This window comes from Megascapheus bottae, chromosome 7 (assembly GCF_031878675.1).
Source record: "Megascapheus bottae isolate mThoBot1 chromosome 7, mThoBot2.hap1, whole genome shotgun sequence".
NCBI lineage: Eukaryota > Metazoa > Chordata > Mammalia > Rodentia > Geomyidae > Megascapheus > Megascapheus bottae.
In genome coordinates this window covers 10,505,100-10,531,580 of record NC_143515.1, presented here as the reverse complement: position 1 = coordinate 10,531,580, position 26,481 = coordinate 10,505,100, and the positions used below count along the sequence as shown (strand labels likewise).

Below are 26,481 nucleotides of genomic sequence, written 5' to 3'. Positions count from 1 at the left end.
TATTATCTTCCCTTCCCTCTTTTCATGTCTTTTTCTCCCTACCTCCAGATTCCACATATGGGGAAAAAAACATTCGTCTCTGTGAGACTGGCTTATTGCACTTAACATGATGATCTTAAGTTCCATTCACTTTCCTAAAAGCAGCATAATTTCATTCTCCTTATACTTGAATAAAACCCCATTGTTTATATCACATTTTCTTTATCCATTCATCTTTTTAATCTTATTGCATAACCTGGCTAATGTAAATAGTGCTGTGATCGACATGGTTATACTATTATAGTAATACCATGGTATGACTATGGTATTACTATTATGCTGACTCTGATTCTTTTCATTATATAGCCAGAAATGGTTAAACTGGATCATACAAAAGTTCTATTTTTAATTTTCTGAGGAACTTCCATACTGATTTCCATAAGAGCTGAGCTAATTTCCATTCCCACCAACAGTATACAAGGGCTTCTTTTTCCCTGCATTCTTGCTAGCATTTGTTGTTTATTTTCTTGGTGAAAGCCATTTTGATTGGGGTAAGCCTAGATTTTCATTTTCCTCATGGATAATGTTTCTCATGTATTTATTGGCCATTTGCATTTCTTCATTTGAAAATTGTCCAGTTAATTTTCCTATTTATCATTTGTATTATTCGCTTTTGGTCATTTAACAGTTTAACTACATGTCATGATAAGGATGTTTCCTGGTCATATCTATCTGAAGTTCTAAAAGGCTCTGTACCTAGATTGTCTGTATTTTATTTAAGATTCAGAACCATTTCATTCAGAATCATTTCATTGAATAATTTTTATTTGTTCTTAATCTTTACTTTTTCCCCTTCAAATATGCTGATGGTGTGGACATTTTATGTTTTAGTGGTATCCCCAAAATCTTGAATGCTCATTTGTTTTTTTTTCTTTATTTCTGTATGAATGTGGTATTTCAAAAGACATGTCTTCAAGCTACAATATGGTTTGTCTGTTTTGCTTCATTTAGTTACTGAGGCTTTCTGCTAAATTTTTCATCTGACTTGCTGAGCTCTTCATCTCCAAGATTTCCTACTGGTTCTTCTTCAGAACCTCTCTTTGCTGACACCCCTTCCCTTGCTTTCTCCCAGGTTTTCCCTCTTATTCCCACCTATATGTTATATAGTTCATTTCAACACAGTGTTCAGTGAGTATCTCTGTGCATTGGTTTACCCATTATCCCTCCATTTCTGCACCTTCCCTCATACTGTCATTGAGCTTTTAAAAGATCATTCTTTTAAAATTTTTGTCCACAGTTCATCCATTTATATACCATGGGAATCCTTTATCAGTTATATTCTGTTGGAGGTGTTATATAACCTTGAGATTTTTTTTTAATAATTCCTATATTCTTATGTTGAGATTTTTACACCTGATAGGACGGCTATCTATAATTTTATGAGATGGCCTCTTAGTAAGTGGCTTCTTCTGACGATGTGTCTTGTGATATCAATTTGTTGTGTAATACAGAATTTCTTCCCAGTTGGGGTATGAAGTGTAATTTTCCTGCAGCTTCTTTTTTGTAAAAAAAAATGACTTTTTTATTGTAAAGGTGATATATAGAAGGGTTGCAGTTACATAAGTAAGATAATGAGTACATTTCTTTTTTTTGTCAGTCCTGGGCTTTAGCTCAAGGCCTGAGCATTGTCCTTGTACTTTCTCAAGGCTAGAACTCTACCACTTGAGCCTCAGCTCCACTTCTGGCTTTTATCTATGTATGTGGTCCTGAGGAATCAAGCCTGGGTCTTCGTGCATGCTAAGCAAGCACTCTACCACTAGGCCAAACTCCCAGCCCCAAGTAAAGTAATGAGTACATTTCTTGCCTAACAGTGTTACCCACTCTGTTTTCTCTTGCTTCCCCTCCCCTTGTCTCCTCTCCCTGCCTCCAAGTAGTAAAGTTCACTTGGAACATATTGCCTTGTGAGGATGCTGTAAGTATTGTTTTGCCCTTTGTCACTTGTCTCACCATTTTGTTATTCCCCTTCCCCTCCCCAAATCAGATAAATATATATATAAGATACAGGGTACCAATAAAAGTGACAACAGGAGATAAACCAAAAGAAAAAAAAAATTTTTAAAGAAATAACTTCACACAATACATTAAAAAGAAAACCTCATTTCCATTTCTTTCATTTTGACTGGCATTATGATACATGGTCATATATTCACACCTATTAAGCTATTGTGAGCCTCTGCTAGGATTATCTTGGCATATACTAATTATTACAAATGAGGGAAACCATGGAGCCTATGTTTCTTTGAGTCTGGCTTTGGCTGCGTTGTGACTAGTTAGTTTGGGCACAAAGGTATACTGCAGACTAGACTAGAGTGTTGGCTAGAGAGCCAACAATCTAGCAATTCAGGCAGATAATATGGCATAGACAACAGTGCACGTGGGATTCACCTGTATGATTATTCCCATAGTCAGAGTGGTGGACCTTGTCAGATGATGAGTATTGTTTCCTCTGGTGCTGCAAAATTGACTCTATTAAGAGTCTCTAGTATTGGCTGTTCCAGTACCAATGCAAGAGACTAAAGCATTTATCTTCTCCAAAGACACTGGTATGGGTCTAAAAGCTTCATGGAGAAAGGCAGGGCCAGAGTCACAGCCACTCATACCCATTCGTGTCAGCAGAGTGACCAGACAAGGTGTGGGAGAAACAGTGGGGACACATGGACACTGTGCCAGTTAAAATTGTATGATTCTTCTCTACCACTACTGTGAGTGTGCTGCCTAGGGCTGGGTCCTCAGACCTCCCTACACAGGGTGTACAGGGTGCAGAGGTTTTTTCAGCTCTATCAGCTGAAGAGTCCAGCATGGATTGTACAAGTGGTTGAAACTAAGCAAAATTCCTCTTAGTTGAGGGGCTGTTCTCAGGAATGATCAAGAGTATCTCACAACTGGCACCAGGCAAAGCTGGTCAGTTGAAGACTACTCCAGTACACTAAAAGAGGGGTGTGGCAGGAACTTCATGGGCATTGCCATGAGAAACCACCCATGACTGGCTACAGCCCTGGTTGTAGATGTCATGCGCCCTCATCTCCCAACTCAGGAAGGTAGACTCTTCCTCTTTGTGTCACAACACCTATTCCCTGAAATGTAATGGGTTGGTGTCAGTCTATGGAACCAATGTTGGTCTATAAAGAAGCTACCCACAGAGCTAGTGCAGTGGAATGTATGTAAACTTCCAGAGAAAGGAGTATGCTGTTTCGGACTCCTAGAGCAGTTCAACTTCAGATGATAGATAGCTTCCTTTTCAAAAAAGCCCCTGGCTACAATCTCTCAGATGCTCAATGGGAAATGAAGAGCAGACTCACCGAAAATAGACCTGCTTTGAGCTTCTATATCAACTTGTTGCCACCAATAAGTAAGTGTATGATACCCTAAGCCACAACCTTCCATGGACTGGTACAACACTGGGACAGGATCTCATCCCATTTTACTTGGGCAACCAATTGCTGAGGTCAACTCATGGTTCAAGATCACTGCAACTGGCCTTAGGTGATGCTGGCTGGGAGTGAAATCTACTATCCTAGGTTCCAGAGGCTCCATATACATGGAGGCCTGGGGGAGGGACTACTGGAATCTACATGGTGTTTCACCATTACCCAGCACTAAAATTTTAGGACAAAGTCTTTAGATTAGCATCCTATCCTACCTCAACAAATAGGTTCTTGAACCATACTATTCTGCCTAAGGTGAGGGTATTGTGCGAAGGTAGACCTTTGGCTAGCTAGCTGACAGGAAACCAAGTTGGGCCCAAGTTGAACAGCTGCAAGTAACTTGCTTGGTCTCTGATACTTGCTCATGCCACAGCTAGCATAAGATGCAGGACAAAGCTCACTGGGGCACAGGTCTCTGAGGCCTGGTGCCAGGGCAATTTACAAGCTATATTTGTGAGCAGACTTTGAGATAACTGTGCTACTCAAGATTGGAGGATGGGTAGAAGCAGTTTCTTATCCATCAAAGGTTATGCTAAGATTGGTTTCACTTGCAGCTGCAGGGGCTTGCACAGTCTTGGGAGAGGGGGAAAGGATGTCTCAGGTCTACTCTGCAGTTGGAAATACTGCAACCAAACCTTGAATCTGTCTGCCTATGCATAGGCCTCTATCTGATGCTGAGGTCAATTTAAAAGGCACCATCTTTGGCTCTTGCCTCTATATAGTCTTTAGTGTCTACCAGCTAGTGGTTTTTACCCTAGCATGTCTGGCACAGAGCTCCAAGGCAAAATCCTGTGCTAGCTAGCTTTATGTTGCCTCATTGTGTTACCCATGTTCGAAAAAGTGAGGTAGAGACAGCCACCTGGCCTAACATATATACAGTTCAACTGCACAGACTGCAGCTATTAGATTGGAAATTGGGGTCATCAAGCTTTGCCAAGCACTGGGTTTAAAATCTAAAGCCTGGCTCGAATTCTCTCTCCACTATGTGGGAAGGTCTCTGGCATTTGGGCTACTTGGAGGGATGATAAGATTTCCTTCTCTGCCTGTTTCAGCATGTCTTTTTGGTTCATTATACTAAAAGTAGTCATGAAGGTCTCTTTTCTGATTTCATTAGCATTTCTGAAGGTAGTTTGATGGCTGAATAGCTCTGAAGGTATACAGTACACTGGTGTGTCTGCTATGAGAATCTTATACAGCTACCATCTTGCTCTACTATGTCAGTTTTGATTGATTTTTCTCTCAATTACGAATCTCATTTTCTATTTTTTTATCCCTGCCAATCATTATGACTCTGTTGGATACTGGATGGTTTTAGAGTCCTATAAATCTTTTTAAGCTTTGTTCTAAGTTGCACTTATCCTAACTAGAAACAACTTATTCTGTCTCCATCTCTATCTCTCTCTATTCATTTGCCTTAATTTTTATTTCTTACAAATGCCCAGACAGGTAGCTCAGTTTAAAGATAATCGCTTCCTATTCCTGAGACAAGATCTTCCTCTGAGTCTACCCATATCTCCATAAATTTCAAAGTTTTAAGGCTAGTAAAAACAAGCACTACTCATGGGTCTGTGTAAACCTTTTCTTTCTAATCCTTTTTCAATGTTTCTCTTTCTAGTGTCAGGTAGCTTCCTTCTAGGCATAAGCCAATCAGAACTCACATAAATTCTCAAGGAAGATTCTGTGTAGATTCTTTTCTCTATATGTCTTTTGTGCCAACCTTGAGGATAGGGAAACACAGGGATTGCTAGTTACAGGGGACTTTGTGTAATTTACCTGAAGATTCCCCACGGAATGGTAGGTCACTTAACTAACAATCTGCCCCTTCTCCTTTTCTGCTGCTACCCACTCTCCACTGGTATGTATGCCTTCATCACTCAACTTGAGGGAATAGCCTCCACCTTCCTAGAAAGGAAACATAGTGTCCTGAGCTAATTCAGACTTTGCCTCACTAACACTGGGCTGCAGGTGGGAAGAGGAGCAGATGACATCTCCATGCAGCCACTGGGGACAAGTCAAGGTTACAAAAGCTTTGATGATTACTCTACACCAGAATGGAGTTTGTGGCAGATGACTGCAACAGAAGAATTGCTCTGATCAAGTTTTCCTTCTAAAATATAAACTTTGAGTATATTCAAAGTATTTTTTAAATGTTGTTTGGAGTTATTTCAGGTTTTAGTTTGGGAGATGTGCATATGTTAGATTGAAATAAGAGACAATTATAGATCATTGTCCAATTTCAGAGGTCCAGAGCTCTTCCATTTTCTGAAGAAATAACATAGATTAACCCTAAAAACTAACTATACAAAACTTAAATACTACCTATTTTAGTTTTCTTGTGCTTCCATAAACATACTGACACTGGTTGAAATAAATAAGCAACAGATACTTATCTTCTCACAGTTTTTGGAAAACTACCAAGATGAAGGGTCTGGCAGCCTTGGATTCCAATTAAGTCTTTCTTCCCAGCTGACTCTCACTTTGTCCTCATATGGCCTTTACTGTGTAAGCTTTGGAGGGGAGAGCTCTGTCCTTCTTAACAACTAATACCTTTACTTATCTCCTGAAAAGCTCTACTTCCCAACAGTCACATGGGGGTTGGAACTTCAAAATATGAATGGGAGTGAAAGTAACAGTTTGGTCCATAGCACTCCCTCCAAATACCTTAGCAACAGAATCACTATTCTCTCTGCCTGGAGAGATGTTAACCTGGTCTGAGTGAAAAGTCATTCTAGGTAAGTCTGACGGGTCCCTCCTTTGTGACCTTCAGACAGGCAGCTTAGCAAAGCAGCCAGCCACTAGTACCTTGACCCAAGCCAAGATATTGAAGTCACACAAAAAAACAACTGTTGTAAGGAAATTATCAAGTGAGACAGAGAGAGCTTGCCCATGCCTAAACTTCTTCCTCCCTCTATACATATCCCTGTCCCCATCTTTCCTCTTTAAGTGCATCTTCATTTGCAGCCAACCTGTCTGCCTTGCTGTCATTCCCTAAGGATGCCTATGTTACAGAGGGCAGTACCAGGAGGCACTGCAGCAAACTTTGCTGTACACCAGGCTTACCTGGAGCGCTCAAAAATCCCAGTATCATCCCATATGAATAGAATGTCTGGTGGCAGGAGGCGACAGGAATGGTTTTTGTTTGTTGTTGTTTTTAACAAATGGAGCAAGTTTTAAATCAAGGTTTCATCATTTACTAGAATGTGGCTTTGGATAAGTTACAGAGAAAATAGTTATAGAAGTTGTATCCAAAGATTGTGATAAGTATCAGATTCGCTAGTACTTGCAAAGAGCTGTGTACAATGTTGGCATGTATGGCATGTGCATGTACTTCCACTGTTTACAGGTGTACCCTAAAAGACCCCAGTGCCATAGAGGGGAAAATCCTCCACTAACTCAAGAATTTACACAGAACTGTCCAATTCCCTATACCTACTTGGTGCCAAACATGCATTAGTTGACTTACATGTGCAACTCTCCCTCTTAGACGAAAATAACAGCCATTTAACAGAACAACAAACTAAGATGAAAATAGATTAACTCAAGCTAATGTAATGATGTTTTGGGGACTGGTTAACTAGGTCTTTCTCACTCTAATACTCGGGCAATTTTTGTTTCCAAAAATGCTATGATTGATAAGAATATAAAGAGGAGGAAAAACACTTCTCAGAGTCTCAGTGTCATTCACCAATACAAATACCCTATGCTTCGGTGGAATGGTGGGTGGAACAAGAGCACATCAACACCAGGCCTGTATTTTCATTTTTTTCTGGCAAAGATAGATGCAGCTAATAAGAGAGAAAGTGACATTTACATAAGAGTATCATCACTGTCAACTTTTTAAAAATGTACAACTAGGAAAACAGGCCTCTGTTCTAAATTTTGGGTTCAAAACCCAGATTCTACCATTTACTGCCTATGTGATAACTATGGGCCAGATATTTAATTCCTTCCATGCCTTGGCTTTCTCACTTGCCAAATGGGGACAACAATGGCTACTCCCTCGAGAGTTATGAGAATTAAATAAACTAAACCCAAGCCTAGTTCCTAGGGAAGCACATCACACACATTGTGTGCTCAACTAACTGATCAATTCTTCCTATAAATTCTGAGTGACTATTTCAAATTACAGAAAAAGCTCTAAGCTAAAGACTAAGAAACACAGGTTGATTTTAGTGATATCTTTCTAATATGAATAACACAGATTCTTCCTTACCTATCCCTTTCCAGATAAACATATGTTTCTTTCCTGGCCTATACTCCCCCCCTTTTTTAATCAGTACCCCTTTTTACAGTGAAATCCTTAGTCTTCAAAGAAGCAAAGGTAATAGTCTTAAACAAGAACTGAAATGTTGGGCCGGGAGTTTGGCCTAGTGGTTAAAGTGCTTGCCTAGCATGCATGAAGACCCGGGTTCGATTCCTCGGTACCACATACATAGAAAAAAGCCGGAAGTGGTGCTGAGGCTCAAGTGGTAGAGCTCTAGCCTTGAGAAAGTCCAAGGACAGTGCTCAGGCCCTGAGCTCAAGCCCAGGACTGGCAAAAAAAAAAAAAAAAAAAGAACTGAAATGTTGAGGCTGGGGTGCAGCCCTTGCCTACAAAATAAAAGGCCCTGAGTTTGTCCCTAGTCCTGAGAGGGGAAAAAAAAAAAAGAATTGAGTCATAGTATGATTCAGTTTTCAGGAAAGGCCAAGTCAAATACATCATCACTAAGTTCTTTAGCTTTTGTGGGCTTTCTAAAAGCAAAAGTCTCTTGGCAGATTTGCCCTTGACCAAACTTAAATCAGGCTCTTCTGCATTCTCTTTTCACCTGGCACTTAACCTTCGGACTTCCTGCTCTCTCTGCATTAGCTATCCTTTGACCAAAAGCCTGCCAAGTCAATATAGCTAGATCACCAACATGGGTATAATCACACTCTGAACTCCCCACCCTGGGGAAGTCCGATCACTCTGCCTGTCTTCAAAACCAGTCCTAAGTCAGTCCAGGCATATTCTTTACCCTTGAGGTCCCTCTTGGTAATTTTCCATCCACTGTCTGCTCCCCACACAGGTCCACACTATACTCAGAACTGGAAGCCTGGTTCTAGACAGGCCTGTTCCCCTTTCTTGAAACAGTTCCTGAAGAAGCTTTTTCTACAGCTTGAACTACTATCCAAATCTGGCTTTTCTTTGACAATCTACATTCAGGTGTGCATACACACATACTTGCATGTGTATATACTATAGCAGAGCTCTGGAGGCTTTTTCCAATAGCTTCTGAGAGATTAGCTAAGAAGCTCCTGTGGTTAGGAACATGGAACGAATCCTCCATTCATAACTGCTAACGTGTAAGGCCCTTTTCCTCTAAGAACACTCAACAGTACCCACCATAGTCTGTCAGGGCCACCAGACTTTGGACCTGGGCCAGTGTGCTGCAGGCTTCCTCCAGCTCCCTCCAAATGAGAAACACGTCCTCTCTGACTCCAGCCCCTGGAAAGGAAAGAATAAAGTAAGCAGCTAGTGGAGACAGGTCCTAAAGCTCCAGAACTCTTTCATGATGCTAGCAACCCTAGTGTATTCCAATCAAGAGTCTAGGACATCTCTGAACTTGTAGTCCCCACTAATCTCTTTCTGAGACTTGGAAATGAAATCTTCAAAGCTGTATTATGTTCCAGTAACCATAAGTGTAGACTTTAGGATACAATAAATTCTTGTAAATATTTGAAATAGCTACAATATTTTAAGATAAATTATATGTGGTAGTTAAATGAAATAAGGGATAAAAATAGTCAAAAACCAGGATTCATTATTGTAAAGGAAAGGAATTCAGTATTACAGGAAAGTAGAAATTCCCAATTCTTTGTTTGTTTCTTTTGTTTAGCTAGCACTGGGATTTGCCAGGCTGGTGCTCTACCACTTGAACCATCTCCATCCCAGCTTTTTGCTAGTCATTTTAGAGATAGACTCTTATAGATTCTGAATGCTCTTGTTGACTTCAAACTATGATTCTCTGAATCTTAGTCCCGAGTTTACCTGCAGGATCCATTTTTTTGCTCCAAATCCTTTCTTTCCTAATCCTGTACAAGTCTTTATTTTACTCTAATATAACTGTTTGGGTTTTTTTAACTCTTTTTCTTTTTGGACTTTTGTTATCTTAGAAAAGAGTTAGAGTTGGCTATATGGCATAACAAAATTGAATATGGCTTGATTACTATAGTTTCATACAAATAATTTCTTTCAAAATTTTATTCTGCGGTTAAGTGGTCAAAGCCTGTGATGAAGCTCTACCTTTTTCAAAGTCCAGGCTCTGTTAGTGGTTTTCAGAGGTAAGGAGGAAGTAGAGACAGGACAGAGTAATCAAAGTACTTCTAAGTACTAAGAGGAGGACCTTAACTACATCAGAGTTATGACTCTGGCTGAGAAGAGTTACTTGGGTAACCGAGTATTGTCTCTTGTAATGGTGTGCAAATGTACAGTTTTCTCAAAACAAAAAGTTTCACTTTAGCCAGGCACTGTTAGTTTATAACTCTAATCTTAGCTACTCAGGAGGCTAAGATCTGAGGATCACAGTCTGAAGTCAGTTCAGGCAAGGAAGACTCTTTTTTTCATATATTTTTTATTGTAATTAATAGAAGGGTTACATGATATTTGCCAGATAGAAGGTGCATTAATTCACATACATTGATACCCTTTCACATGTCTTGGTCTCTCCAATTAATCAACAAAAAACTGCTGGAAGTGAAGCTATGGCTCAAGTGTTAACTCCAGCTTTGAGTAAAAAGCTAAGGCACAGTGGCCAGGCTCTGAGTTCAAACACACACACACACACACACACACACACACACACACACACACACACACACACGAAGGAATGAAGGAAAAGGGTGTTTTTTTGTTTTGGCTTTTGGGGTTTTTTTTAGAAAAAAATGTTTAAAGATACATGCTTCTTCTGTCTTGTCACTCCATTGCATCCTATGTACTGAGAGTCACCTCAGGATTCAAGATGGTTTCTAGAAGGCGAAGGGACACTTCCACATTAGAGATCAGAATTCAGAGGGACACATAAGACCCCTAATAGAATCGGTGTTCTTAGGCACCATTCTCAGAAGTCCTACACAAAAGCTCCTTTACTTAACTGAGCCTGGAGCCCCATCTGGCTACAAAGGAAATGGAGAAATGTGGCTTCTCAGCAGGTAAACTACAGCCCTAAGTAAAACTAGGTCTATGTCCTAAGGGGAAGAGGAGCAGACCTAGGTAGCAGAAGGCAGTCCTGCCACACTGAAGCCTTATTTGAAGCTGGGCTAGCTGGGCCATCTGGAGCTTCATTTCATTACTATGGATAAGTTACCAAGTCTTCATCAAAGGGCTTTCCAAACTGCCCTCTCCACTCACTTCCTGTTCTTTATGCTACTTACGAGATCATAAAAAGGTACCTACCCTATGGTCAAGTAGCAAACTTCAATAGTTTCTTCTAAAGAGATAAAAAAGAAGGATAATTTCTAGATGTTGGTGACAGATGGCCTCCACCATTGTATCTCCTGCCTCCCACACATCTCCAGTGACATCTTTGGAACCAGCTATATCTGTTAGCACTAGTTGGGGGGTATCATGGAAGTAATGGGAATCCTTGCTTTAGAGGTTGCTTCTGGTAAGATGAAAACAAATTAAAGATTGTAGTCTCTTGGTCGGGAGTTTGGCCTAGTGGTTGAGTGCTTGCCTAGCATGCACAAAGACCCGGGTTCGATTCCTCAGTACCACATACATAGAAAAAAGCCAGAAGTGGTGCTGAGGCTCAAGTGGTAGAGCTCTAGCCTCGAGAAAGTCCAAGGACAGGGCTCAGACCCTGAGCTCAAGCCCAAGACTGGCTTTAGTTAAAAAGAGAAACCCAATATTCTACAGACTAGATAGCTTATAGATCATTGATAATGTTATCCTTAAAGCCAAAAGCTGAGTCCAAACTCTTAATAAGACCTTTGGATGATCACAGTTACATGCCAGGTATTGTGCTGAGACCTTTCTAAACACTTTCTCATTTCTTGTCACTACTATTTTAAAGTCATATTCCTATCCCACCTATGGCTGAGTAAGCTGAGGCAGAGTGAAATCTCCAAGGTCACACAAACAAGTAGCAGAGCAGGGAGTCAAAGACAGGTAGGTTTGACTATACCAAACCAGTTGATCTGCAGGAAAGTCCTGAAAATGAAATAGATGTTGAAAAGGGAGCCTTGCAGCCCTTCCTTCAGCTATTGATGAGATCTCCACAAAGCAAGTCTGTCTATATAATAGCTCATAGATCCATGAGATGTTAAAACCTCAGGGACTTGGACCACCACTCAGTTTAGGAGGCACAATAGGAAATCTGGCCACTCAAAGCTAACAGACTGATCCTAAACCATCAAGATAGACTTGTAGGCCAAAGTCCATTTTTTTAACTTTTAAAATAGTCAAGAAGGGTAGGACAAAAGCAAGTAGACATTAAGGTTCTGGTCCTCCCAAAGATAGCTAGTTCAAATGAAGGTATTAATAGCTCTGTTCTGAAAGAAGCAAGTAACAAATCCCTGACAGAAATGGATGGTCAGCATGGCCCTGGAACCATCGCCCGAGGACTGAAACATGATATGTGTTGAGCTCTATAGTGGAGCTTTAAAAAAATATCTCACACTGCTGCTAAACGTGGAGCATGAGCCCACAGGACTCCTGGCTACTGTGAATTAAGACTAAAGTTCAGCTGCCTGCCTAGTGTAGAGGTGATAAATAGTAGGATTCTCTCTCTGTAAAAGTTTCTAATGTGTCTTTTCTTCAGTTGTGTCAATAAACGTCTTAAGAAAAAATATCCCACAGGTCAGCATCAAAAGGAGAAGCTTCCAACAATTTAGCTCTTGACCATCCAGGGGGGCAGGAAATGTGTCTTAAGGGCTGCAGTGATGGGAACATGATCCTGTGAGAGCAGAAACTAGGATTGTTATTACACTGTACTCTTGCCGCTACTCTGCTGTATTTAGAGGGCAAAATATCTCCAAACCAAGCAGTTAATTGGCTTTGCTTTAAAAGACAAAAAAAAAAGTCTAATGAAAAGAATAACACAGGTTGGGTTTTTTTTTTAATGCTTATGTCAGAATACACAGGTTTAATATTTTGCTTAGGCAGTGAGAAGGTGGTGCCTTTTCTTTTTTCCTTTGGTGCAGTTATTGGGGATTGAAGTCAAGACCTGGGCGCTGTCCCTTAGCTTTCTTGCTCAAGAATGACACTCTACAATGGACACAAATGTTTATTATAATGTTACTCTTTAAGCTTTTGCATACACACTGGGGACACTTTTGTATGAATGCTATAAAAGATAAAGTGCTAAATACTAAAGATGAATGGCCAAGAACACATACAAGGATTGAAAGCAAAAAAAAAAAAAAAAGAATGACACTCTATTTTGTAAGCCACAACTCCACTTTTGGCTTTTTGGTGATTAATTAGAGATGAGAGTCTTATAGACTCCCCTGCTCATGCAGGCTTTGAACCTCAATTCTCAGATCTTTACTCTTGATTACAGGTATGAGCCATAGTTGCCCAGTTAGTGCTATCAGTTTTATGGTCTGGTTAACAGGATTTTGCTGTGATACCTGAGAGCCACAGCTGAGGAATAAAACTCCTCAGGAAATTCAAGAAGACAGAGAATGAGGCACAGGAAACCTTGGGGTCAATAGGTTCTGTGAATTTTAACCAGAGAGGAGACAAAATCCACAATGTAGACTTGAATGTAGGCCCTGATCACCATAGAATAAGACAGCTGAGACTTGTCTTACACAAAAGCAAAGTATGCGTTTGTGGAGACATCCAAGGGGCCTCAAAGAGCAACCAATTAAATAGCTCTGACCACAACCTCTGACCTTCCCATATAGTGCAGGATAATGATTTGAAGGTTCATGTTAAATGCTAATCCCCTGAGAATGGCATTATTTGAAGCTGCTGGGTCTTTTTGGTTTTTTATTTTGTTTTGTTTTGTAGCGGGTATTGGCTTCTCTCTTTGGTAGCCTGACACATGAAATGAGACCCAGGACATACAAGTTTTCATATTGCAAGAGCAAGAATTGACAAGAGCACCTGCTATCGAACACTACTTCTCTGTCAAATGTTCTGCATTTCATCTACAGGATAAACCCCAATTATCCAGTTGATTAATATATTCATTTGTCAAAGACAAGCTGAGCAGCTTCTACATGTCAGGTGGTTCTGCTGGTGCTGGGGACAGAGTGATGAGTAGGTGAGATGCACTGAGCCCAGAGTTCAAATTCCCCATAACACTCACCTAACATTCTGTCCTTTTACCCCTATACTAGGCCCTACCCCCTTACAGACATTTAGAGTCCATTACTAATCCTACCACCATCAAACCTGTCCCACTATCCCGGGAAACTAAATTTCCTCCTGCTCCTTCTCCATTTCTAAGGAATGCACCCACCACAACCAGTATTTTCCATTTGTGATTCTGGAATACAATCTTAGTTATACTGTCAGTGTATAAAATTCCTGGCAGTCACTCCAGCCTCAATTTCAAAGATCACAAAGACACATGAGCCAGGAATAGTGACATTGTTATACACATAATCCTGAATCCAGGCTAATTTAAGGTAATCCCTCACAAACAGGATTGAAGGACAGCTGTTCACATCAGTTGGCCCTTTGGCAGCAGTGGCCGTCGCTTGCGCTCAGCATGCAACCTAGGGCTGCTGTGTGTTTGCCCAGGCTGATTGGATTTTCCCTGTTGGCTTTTGGACATCTTAAGCATATAGAGTGTGCCTTTTTTCTTTTTTTAAATTTCACAGTACTCAGTGTAGGTGCCACTGGTTTTGGTATGAAGCTTTATCCTTGTTTTTATTTTGCCTATGACAAGAACACAGTTTTTGAGTACCTGTTAGTACTTATTTTCTCAGTGACTTGCCCTGCTCTGTAATTTATAGCTCTAATTACTGTAAGAAATCTGTCTGAATGGTATGGAACACAGGCAGATCAATTGAATAGATGACTATCTATAGGTATTCCAGCATCAATCATGGCATGCTGGAAAGCACTAAGTACCCCAAGTACCTGAACCACCGTCATTCCTAGGCTAGAAAGGGAAAAAATTATTAGAAAGACAGGTAGAGGTAGCGACATTGTTTGAGGGACATAAACATAGCTATGGGAAGGAAACAACTCTTGAACACGGGATCACCCCTAGGTCTCACCCATCAGATGATTTGCTTCTGGCCCTTTTCCTATCTCTCAGGTCTGCGGCATAAAGGACTAGCCCAGGTAAGTAGTGAATTTCCTGTTTGCCTAAGCCCTAAATTCCTATTCAACCATGTATACCCAAAAGAACAACAATATAACCATGAAAAAAATATTATTTTCAGGAAAAAGTAGCATATAGTTTCATTTTGGCTCACGCCTGTAATCTCAGGAGACTGAGATCTGAGGATCGAGATTCAAAGCCAGCCCTGGCACAAAAGGACCTGAGACTCTTATCTCCAATTAACTTCTAGAAAATGTGAAGGGTAGGGTTGTAGCCTTGAGCTGAAAAGCTCAGGGACAGCACCCAGGCCCAAAGGAAGGGCAGTAGGCTTGAGGAAGAGCTCAGGGACAGCAGCCAGGTCCAGAGTTCAAGCCCCATGACCCTCCCCCGCCCCCCAAAAAGAAAAAAATAGCCCTGTGAAGTTTAATAAATATCCCCAGAGATCTGAAATTGTAATATGGATCTTCATATACAATCTGGCCTACTTCATGTAGTTCATGTACATAAAGGTATGGAAAGAGGTAAAAACTGGTATAAAAAATATTCCAACTTGCTTATATTAAATTATCTGTCAAATGTTTTGCAGTTAAGAGGTAATGAAACACCTGTTAGTTAATCAGGCCTAATCACTGAGGCACAGTGTGCCACTGCATTCAGTTCCATGGATGGAAATTAACTGTCAATTAATTTAAAGCAACTATCATAATTATACACATTAGATGCATATCTGCATCTGGACATCTAATGTTTACTTGAGTGAATAATTATACATATTTCACAAGGACTACTATGATTTTGTAGAAGCAATTTCAAATACAAAGAATGAGCAAGCTGAGCTATGAACTAATGTGTGGCTATAGGATTCCTTTCTGGGTTCTATTTCTTCAAGGAAAACACCATAAAACACAAACATATTGTAACATAATTGTCCAATACCCACTTAGTAATCTTAAGAACACAAAAAACAAAGCCCTGTTCCCAGTCTGAATGCATCTAAAGCAATAAAAATCACAAGCCCAGCTCTGGAGTGCTACTCAGAAGCACATGACAAAGATCTGGGCAAAGGGTTAGGGAATTAATCCATAAATACCAAGTGCAAAAAAAAAAAGAAATTAGTTAAGTAAATGCATTTTATTTGGAATGTCACTATTCTTCATAAGAAATCAATCCCAAGGACATTTTAATGACATAGTAAATTTAACAGAAGTTATAAAAATATGGTTTTTCTAGATTTTTCCATCAAAAAAGGCCTAAACTTTAAGGTCTTAGGAACCTACAGTGCATGAAGAGAACAAGACAGTCACTGAGATGCTTCCCTATCTATCTATCTATCTATCTATCTATCTATCTATTTTTGCTAGTAATGAGGATTAAATTCAAGGTCTCAAGCTCTCATTTGGACGTTCTGTTCATAGCTAGCACTCTACCACTTGACCCAGATCTTCAGTTATAGTTTTTTCCTGGTTAATTGGAGATAAAAGTCTTTGAGTTGTCTGCCCAGACTGGCTTTGAACCACAATCCTTAGATCTCAGCTTCTGAGTAGCTAGGATTATACAGGTAAACCACCAGTGCCAAGTAACATATGTGTTTCTGTGGGGATGGGTCATATGTACAGGGTACTGGAGGCTGGGTCTCACCCACATTGTAGGGTCTATTCACAGCTCATTTAGGACAGAACAAGTTCTAGGAGATTTCAAACACACAGGAGACTAACATAGAAACTAAATGGATAATTATTTTCTAATATCCTCTTCTCAGTAGCTCAGCCTATTTGAAGAACTATCATTCTCGTGTTTGAGGAAAAAACTTCACCAATCACTATTATATCTAGTAATTAGGAATACAAGCAAGAAAGAAGCAGTTTTAGCTCTGAAATGGCTCTAGTGAGAACCCACAGTGCAGTACTCAGAAACTATGTTGGACCTCCTCTCCCCACAGTTCAAGGCCCAGTTCCTGAGATTCCACCTCAATGGCTGAGAGCAGTGGTGGGTGCCTGTTATCTCAAACACACAGGAAGCAAAATGGCTGGGCACAGTAGCACACAAATAACATTCCCACAGAGACAGAGAAACACAAGTAGAAGGCCTATTTTCAAGACCTTATCTAAAAAATATCCAAGGCAGAAAGGGACTGGAGGCATAGCTGAAAAGATAGAATGCCTGCCTAGCAAGCAAGAGGCCTGAAGTTCAATTCTCAATACTGCCAAATAAAGAAGTTGAAATGGCAGGGGGTCCCTAGCATTTTGCAAGGGAAAAGAGCATTTCACATCTTCAGAAATATTCCTGTAAGGCAGAAGCAGTGATATCAGTGTATGAGAATATTCTTCCCCCAAAACCATTATTTTTGTTTGTCTAAGAATTTTTGGATAGTAGTAATTTTTATTTACATGCCTGTTTTTACTTATGAAGAGTAAAACTTGGTGAACTTTGGCACCAAAAGAATGACTGGAATGCTTTAGGAAGTTAGGAAAGGTTTCTCAGATCCCCATCAAGTAGTTCAAGTAGGGCTTAGGCATCTATCTGCAGGTATATATATGTGAGGAAGAGATCACATAGCCAGTTAGGAAGTCAGAGAACCTGGAGGAGGGAGGCTGTTTTGCTTCTTAATAACAATCCCTTCATAACAACTAACTAGCCTCCCAGCAGAACAACCCTAATCTCTTCTCTGAGCAGTACCACTAATGTCCCTCACTAGTCCCTTCCTCCTACCCCATTTTTGTGGTTATATTGGACTTTGAATTCAGTACCTTGTGCTTGTTAGACAAGTGTTCTACCTCTTGAACCATGCTCTGGGCCTAGCCCTTCTTCTTGAAGTCCTTCCACCTTCACCTCACCACACTGAAGACCAAGACTTTAAACCCATATATCTTTGTTTATGCCATCTGCCATTATGTGATATAGTCAAGAGGTCCCTAAGCACAGCCATATTATTTGAACATCTGGAGCTGTGCTTCAGCAGCAAGCAGCTGTAGTCATCAGGTAGCTTCCTCAAGCAACCAGACTGCGTAGAGGGCAGTCTAGCCAGCTGCTTGGCTGATAATTCTCTGCTGAAGGCAGCTCGGGCACCAAGGAAAGGTCTAAAAGCTGTCAATTAGGAAGTAAAAAAAAACAACCTACAACATGTTTAAAGGAAAAATAAACATTACAAAGTGGTGCTTACAATAAAAGTTTATCATTAATATCAACCATGCTTTAATAATCTTTAACAGTGCTTTTATTTATTTTTATAATTTCTTTTTTAAATATCTGCAGGGTTTAACAGAAGGCCTGGATACAAGATATCTTACAAGATATTTAACAGTGCTTTTTACAGTATTTAACAAAGCAAATTCTTAGTCAAATATTTTTTAGGGGAGAGTTGGGTTGTTTTATCTCTCTCACAAATAGACTACTCTAAAACAGGCTTCTTGAGAGACCTCCTTTTTTCATCATTGTCTGCCCAGAACCCAGAAAAAGCCCTGACTTTCAAATGACAAATGTGGAAGGATCTCTCATCCTGAAATCAGAACAGGTTTGTTCAAATGTAATCAGCATTTACACGAGCTCTCTTCTTTCTAACAATTCAACTTAATTTTTTAAAAGAGATTTTGATGAGTGTCTCTATGCTTTACATGTTTTTAGGTGATACAGGATACCTGGAGCCACTAGATTCTTTCCACATGATTCTAAGGGGTTGATTACACTAGCTGAGCCAAAGTCCAAGCTGAGTCTGTCATTGCCCAGTACCAAGACAGACTGTTTGGCCACACTGCTGCTGAGAGTCAAGAATTAAACAAGAAGCCAGGCACAAGGTGGGGGCAGGGAATACAGGACTTCTCTGCTCTTAGGTAGAAAACCAAGCTGAAAAACACTGGATGACAATGAGAAATCAGTGCAGAAAGGAAAAGAGATGTGCCTGTGGGTGACTGCCTTCTTGGAGTTGTGAGAAAAGGAGCAACTCTTCCCCATAAAGCATAAGTTTAGAAAACAACATTCTGAGAGTTTAGAGTTTCAGGATTAGGAAAACTGTCTTTCATTCCTTCGGATCTTCCTCTTTTTCACTCCTAGGTGGACTCCAAAGCCCACAAAAGATGTTTAATAATGCTTGTTAACTAACCAACAGTATGTCTTAAGAGCAGTGGTAATTCAAAGCACCTCACTGTCGGAAGGAGCAGGACTTTGGAGGTAATTAAGTCTCAGCCTAGTGAACCACAATGTGGCGACAATTTTGGAAGTGCAGCTGCTTAGGCTCCATGCACTGAAATAAACTGAATTCTGGGGAAAAGGAAGGAGACATCTGAGACAAGCTCCTGTTGCCAGTATAAACAGCTATAAACAGGCACCAACCAGTGCTTCTAAATTAAATTGGAGATTAGAAACAAAGCAGTAATGCCAGGCCTGAGTGATGGACCAGTTAGCTCAATATCTAATTAAAGATCACAAGTGTCTGCCAAGAACAATACTTGGTTATTTTTTTCCTTCTTAAGTAGCAATTTGACATATACTAAGTAAATTAAACTTACTTTTAAAACATTTAGTTTTAGTCTGTGCATTTTGGTATACCAATAAACAAAAAGTTCTCTACCACATAATGATTCCTCCAGCCCAGCTTTTGCTTCTTATTTTGAGAACAAGTCTCATAGGCTTCTGTGCCCAAACTGGACTCAAATTGTAAGTGATCCTCCAAATCTCAACCTCCTGAGTAGCCAGGATTATAAGCATAAGACTAATTCTGGTGCCCAGCTGCCAAATTACTTTTATTTAACCTGACAACAGACATATAGAAAAACTTTCTACTCTAATTTTACAAATGCATTATCCATTAACTCTCTAATCTCAATTTAAAGTTTTCTGAACAGAAAACAGGAAGAGAAAACCAAAATAAAGGAAGAAGTGGCTTTCCTTCCTGAGAAAGAGTCCCCAAACCACTAAGAAGACCATCCCTAGCAGTCTATCTATAGAACTATCAAAATCTAATGAATAAAGGAAAAGAACAAAGAAGAAGAAAAAACACTAACCAAAAGACCTAATGAGCAGTCATCTGGAGTATTAGGGATACAGTCCTTAAAGATAGCCCCTGAAAGCACCAGCAATAAAAGGTCCTTCAGAAACAGCAACAAGCTCAGAATAATGAGCTTCCCCCTCCATGAAAACTTCTAAGAACTGAAAATTATCTCATCCAATGTATAAATATTTTTGCAGCATCCTACCCGCTCATTGAGTTGAGTCTCACAACAGAGAAGTGAGTGACAATTTTGTTCAGAAAATGTCTTGTGGCGCATCCTACTTGTCATTAAGTAGACTTCTATTTCTGGAAAAAGGAAAACATGTGTGTTGATGTTCCTTACAGGTCCTAGCAGCCTTGACAAATGAACCTATTTCCCATAAGGACTCAACACTCCCTTACTCACTTCCTGTTCCAAATTCCAACTCCCTCCCCTTCTTATATATGCAAATAAACTGGTTAGTATTATGGCTATTTTAAACATATTCTTTTTTTAATTTTATTTTTTCCCTTAATTTTATTTTTTCCATATATTTTTATTGTAATTAATAGAGGGGTTATATTATGTTCACCAGATAGAAGGTGTATTACTTTACCAACATTGATACCCTTTCTCATGTCTTGGTCCCCATTTCCCTTCCCCCACCCCCACCCTTCATCTTGATTTCCCCCCTTCCCTATCTTATTTCAAATAACCAAATAAGCATATATACAATATATCAGATAACAAGGTAAAATACTGTAACAATATAAGATAACCAAGAGACAGCAGAAGGGATGAGAGATAACATAGTACATTAAGGACAACGATCACTCATTATATGGCTTTTGTTTCTATATCCTGGAAGTCCTTTCATTTAGTTAAAAATACTCTTTATAACAAAGACATTCAGTCACATCTTTTTTAATTGTTTCACTTTCTATAGTCAGTCTGTCTATAGTAAGAGCCCATTTTGAATTCCCCAAAGGTTACTGTTAATAGAATGCTAATGCTGTACTGAACATTTTAATGCATATCAGATGTTTTAATTCTTCAAACAACCATATGAAGAAAATATTAATCCCATTTTTATAGTCAATGAAAGCTCAGAACGTTTCCTTAAACTGTCTAATGTCAATGAGTTGATGGCAAAATAAGGATTTGAATCCAAATATCAAAGTTGATATAAAGCTGATTCATTTTCCAACAAACACTGTCTTCTAGGGCGAGAAACAGAATCTCACAAGAACAAAAGATTTGTTAGTAGCTAGGCTCTAGTAGCTCACAACTGTAATCCTATTTACTCAGGAGGCTGAGATCTTAGGATCAAGATTCAAAGCCAGCCAGGGAAGAAAAGCGTGTGTGATTCTTATTTCCAATTAGCCATCAAGAAACCAGAATCAGATGTACAGCTCAAGTGGTAGAGTATTAGCTTGAGAAAAAAAAAAAACAATAAAAAAAACCTAAAGGAGAGTGCACTGGCTCTGAGTTCAAGCCCCAGGAGTGACACAAAAAGAAAAAAAGGAAATAAAAGAAAAGGATTGTTATCTTGCATTAATTGTCCATCCAGTATTGACTTCTCTTGGCCATCTCAATGTGAGTAGCATAGGGCACCCTTCCACAATGATGCTGGACTTATCTATGCTATCTGCACTCCACAATGTGATGTTAGTGGGTATAATGTAAGCCTTAAATGAGCTGCAAGATTGGCCTTGGCTCTAATGCATATGCCATTTAGCACAATGAGCATAAGCCCTGAAGAGCACTAGTTAAAGGAGGCAAGTCCATTTTAACTGGGATAAAAATGCAGTTTATTGGAATATATATTTGATGAAAACTATTACCTAACAGGCCCAAATACCTTACAGAACCCCAAGTACAAGATATCTGCCATTATAGGCAAAGGTGGTATGTTCTGATTATGGAAAGAAAGAGTGAGAGGCTTCAAAAAGTAAAGATGAAAAGAAGGGGGAACCAGGATGGGAATTGAAAGCAGGATGGTGGTGGAAAGAATCAAGCTGCTGATTTTCTTCCAGACTTATGTGGAAAAATGAGCAACAATTCCAAGAGGGATGTCTCCTCCTGGAAGTTCACAGAAATCCAGGGAAAGAGTCTTTAGACAATACCAGACCACAAACTTGGGAAGTATCATCATCACAGCTAGTTACATCTGCCCACATGCTCTTAGGGTCCTGACTCTGTAGGGACTCTCACCTTAGACCCCCTTGTGTCTTCTATTTTCATGTTCTTTCAGGCCAAAGAAAGTTTACTACACGCTCTTAGAAAGTAACAGAAGAAAAACTCAAAAACTGGTACAACATCAATGATGTATTAGCTAGTTTTTGTTACTGGGACAAAATGCCTATCACAAGCAACCTGTGAAAGATAATATTTTGGTTCCTATGTCAGAGGTTTCAGTCCATTGTCAGCTGGTTCCAACGTTATAGGCCTGAGAAGAGACTGGAGATTATGTCAGGAGCATCTGGTTGAGCAAAGAAGCTCACCTCAAGATATGCAGGAAGCAGAGCAGAGAGACTGAGAGGGAGGAAAGAGCAAGGCATAGATGCAGCCTTCAAAGTCACATCCACAGTAACCTTCTTCTTCCAACCAGGTTCCACTTCATAAGATTTACACAATCTCCCAATAATCCCATAAAATTATGAATCCATCAGTGGATCCATTCATGAAGCCAGAGTCCTCAAAGCCCTACTTTGGAATATCATTTATATTTGGGGACCAGTCTTTTAATATATGAACCTTTTGAGGAGAGCCTTCATAACAAAGAACTACCCTAAGCAGCCAATATTATCTGTAACAGTATACTGGTTCCCTTTGCCTAAAAAACGTAGTCCAGTAAACAGAAACAGGAAAAATTCAAATTTATAGAGAAATCCCTCCAATAAATGAATAAATCTATAAAAATCCAAAGCATTAATAATCACAAATGCTGGTGATAATGTGGGGAAAATGGAAACCTTTTGCACTGTTAGTAGAAATGTAAATTAATGCGATCACTATGGAAATCAGTATGTAGTTTCCTTAAAAAACAAACAACTAAATCTATAACTACCTTATAATCCTACTGTACCACTCCATGGCATACATCTGAAGGAATAAGTCAGTATATAATGAAGGTACTTATGTGTCATGTTTTTAGCAACACTATTCACAATAGTCAAACTACAAAAATCAGACTAGGTGTTTATTAACTGATGGATAAAGAAAATGTGGTATTATATAAACAATACAGTATTGTTCTGCAAAGGCTATATTTTATTCCATTATATTACTAAATTATTTTTCAACACTATATAACAGAATATTACAATATATTACAAATTATTGTTCAGCCTTTAAAAGAAGGGAAATTCTGCATCATACTAAGTGATATAAGCCAGGTACAGAGGAACAAGGATTCTCTGTGATCCTGGCTATTTTCTAAGAACAGCAGAAAAATGTCTGCTAGGGGAGGGGAAATAAGGTGTTGAATGTATGGAGCCCTCCAAAATTCATATGTTGAGACCTAATACCCAAATGTGATAGTATTAAAGAGATGGGGCATTTAGGGAACTAATGAGTCTTCTGCCACATAAGAACATAATACAGGTCTGCTCTGGAGGATGTAGCAACAAGTCATCTTGGAAGCTGATAATAAGCCCTTATCAAACACCAGATCTTGGACTTTCAAACCTCCAGAACTTTGAAAAATTATTTTCTATTCTTTATAAATTTCACATTCTCTGGTATTTTATAACAGCAGTATTCACAGAATAAGCCATAGGAAGTCATTCCTTAATACAGAGTTTGGAAAGATGAAAAGAGTTCCAGAGATGAGTAGTGGTGAGGGTTATACAACAAGGTGAATACACTTAATATCGTTAAACTGTAACTTACCCTTTGTTAACATTGGTAAATTTCATGTCATATAAATTTTACTGCAATTTCAATAATATTCTTTGACTACAGAGTGGTTCTTTTCTTTTGTTTTTGTTGTTTCACTGATATGGAGCGTGAAGCAAGAGTAAGTGAAATTTCAAAAGACAATTATCAAGGGCCCAAAAAGTCAATAATAGCACGAAACTTCTCTCATGGTAGGTAGTGCTTCTCCAATCCTTTACTTGAAGTCTGCTTTCTATATAATAAGAGGTATATTTGTCTCCTAAGAATATAGAGGGTAGTCTTAAAAAGCTGATGTTAACAAATAAAAGTTTATGATAGGTGATGTGGTAATAAGTAGAACAAACCAATCAGAAAAAGGTTAAAAATTTACTAGTGAACCCTAGGTGGAACTGGAAAGCATATATTTTTCCAAACCAAGGTAGTCTGTCAAAGATTTCTGGGCAGTTTTTGAGTGGGAGAAGTAGGCTTCAAAATGTTGGCATTTCTGGGACATTGTGATGGATAGAAGAGACACGATCACATATTTAGGATTTGGCACTCTCCCCCAAAATCCAGAACATGTGACTACTGAGATGGATTTAGAATGTCAAGGCATACTAAACACTTCACTCTAATAAAAAGGATTTTTATCTGCTTTTTCTTTATGTTTCACAGGGCTGGGAAGATGGTAGCTGTAGAAAATGTAAGCTATGTGGCCAGATATGTTTTTCTTTGCTAAGTGTTAAGATTTAAATGTGTTCCATGAAGTTAACTTGTTGGTGAAGTTGGAGGTGGAGCTTAATCAGAGGTTCTGATTAGGGCTCTGCCCTCACGAATGAACTAATGTCATTATTGTGGGTGCGGATTATTCTGTTATAGCTGCAGAAAACAGACTAATACACTAAGGACTAGTACAAAATCAAACTGTTTATGGTCACTGGAAAGCCTGTGAGCTGGTGACATCTCACAATCTCACATTCTTTACTCTGATTCATTGTCACAAGATGTAGTACTTCATTTACTTCTTTTCTGTTTTTTATTTTATTTTATTTTGCCAGTCCTGGGCCTTGAACTCAAGGCTTGGGCACTGTCCTTGGACACTTTTTGCTCAAGGCTAGCACTCTGCCACTTGAGCCACAGCACCACTTCTGGCTTTTTCTTGTATGTAGCACCAAGGAATCGAACCCAGGGCTTTGTGCATACTAGGCGAGGACTCTACCACTAGGCTATGCTCCTGGCCCAATACAGTAGTTCAAAAGCCATAGTTTTTCTTCAATTAGCATCAGTATTGCTTATCATTTGTCATGCTTTCAAATTCTCTAAAGATGTCAACTTCATGATCAGAACAGAGGCATTAGTTGCCTGGGGTAGTGATCTGGCGTGTTTTACTGGAACTTCTCCCCAGCCCTGTTTTGGGACATTAAGAATTTGAATCTGCAAAGCATGTCAGCAATAGGCTTCCTGACCTGGTTTGCTGCTGTGATTTCTACTGGACAACCTAGCAAGTAACACCACTGCCTTAGACTTACAGTTTCTAGGATCCTTTACAATATCATCAGGTAAGCCAGGAATCCTTCAAGCAAAAGTATGCTAAAGCTTCTCCCCTAAGTCCTAAGAGTATTCACAGTCTTATACTGAAGTTAAATGCCTGCTTGATAACTAATAATATATAAAAGGATGGAGGTAGAGATGGTCTTGCTTAGACTCACTGTGCCACATCCAACAATGGAGAAGGGAGCTTTCTTTCATGGTAATTATTCAGTTCATTGTACACTTTGCAATTTCACTAGCCCGATAGAAACTCTCATCTGTTGGCTTCCTGAGTACCCTGCTATTACTGCCTTTCTGAATCAAGGCCCTGTTTCTCACTGATTTGTTGCCCTCACTCTCTCAACCACATTCACTGAATGGAAGGGAAGGTTCATTCAGCCTCCATAAAGGTCCCTGTATAGCCTTAGACCTCACTACAGGTAAGTCTGAAAGCACTGCTTTTACCACCAGGATAGCAGAGCCAGCCCCAAAATGACAGCCCCCCAGCTAACCCAGGTAGTAGAGCAACTCTGCCTGGCTTAGAACTAACCCAGCATTGGCATGCCTGGGGTCAGGTGCCAGGAGGTTCCCCAACTAATAAACACAAATCATGCAGGCCATTTTGCCAGGCAATGAACAAACATTACTAGCTGATAAATTCACCACTAGTAACCACTGACTCCTCTCTTGGGCCGCAAAATAATAAATCAAGTAATAACCTGGTACTTCATTTCTTGGCTATTTTTTTCATATCACTTGAAATTACTAAGGATATAAACTATGCTGATCCTTGTGGATTTCAAGTACCTGGGGGGAGTTTTCCTTTCAGTTTCCTGGAATTCCAAGTAATCACACTGTCACCATTCTTGGTGGTGGACGTAGGGAATTCTATACAAACCGTCCTCTCAGCAAACGCATGGAATCTGAAACACAAAAGATGTTCAACTTTAAGCTGGCAGGGAGAGTTTTGGACAAGCCTGTTAGTTCTCTCTGGATCATGTATTTTCTCTTATGGCCCTGAGTATCATGGGGTTTTGTTTTGTTTTGTTTTTGCTTTCAGTTTTGTTTGTTGAGATGTGAATTCATGATGTTGTGTAGGCCCCAAAGCAAATCCTCTAGCCTCAGTCTTTCAAGTATCTGGAATTACAGATCAATACCAGCATGCCCAGCATCAAGCATCCTCATTTTATCCATATTCACTGCTTCCCTTCTACCTTGTTCTGTCAGTTCCCACATGCAAAAGACAGAGAGGCAAAAAGGTCTGAGAACTGAGAATGGTTTGGGATTTTCAGTGATGACGTGTTATTTTATTGGAGACAAATTAACTCAACCAAATGGCATTTCTTGATCCTGGGAAAAAGAAGCCATATTTATTCTTCTATTCTCCAGGCCCCATTATGTCAA

At 39.5% G+C, this 26,481-nt stretch overlaps 1 protein-coding gene across 7 annotated transcripts in view; it reads right to left on the bottom strand.

The window, feature by feature from the left end:
- Vwa3b (von Willebrand factor A domain containing 3B) overlaps positions 1–26,481 on the bottom strand; it is a 197,238-nt gene that overhangs the window by 144,926 nt on the left and 25,831 nt on the right. For all 7 annotated transcript variants that reach the window (XM_090336461.1, XM_090336462.1, XM_090336458.1 and 4 more), the window contains exons 7-8: positions 25,885–26,000; positions 8,827–8,928 (exon numbers count right to left, since the gene is read on the bottom strand). In XM_090336461.1, coding sequence (XP_090192587.1) covers positions 8,827–8,928; positions 25,885–26,000 — 218 coding nt within the window. The remainder of the gene's footprint in view (positions 1–8,826; positions 8,929–25,884; positions 26,001–26,481) is intronic.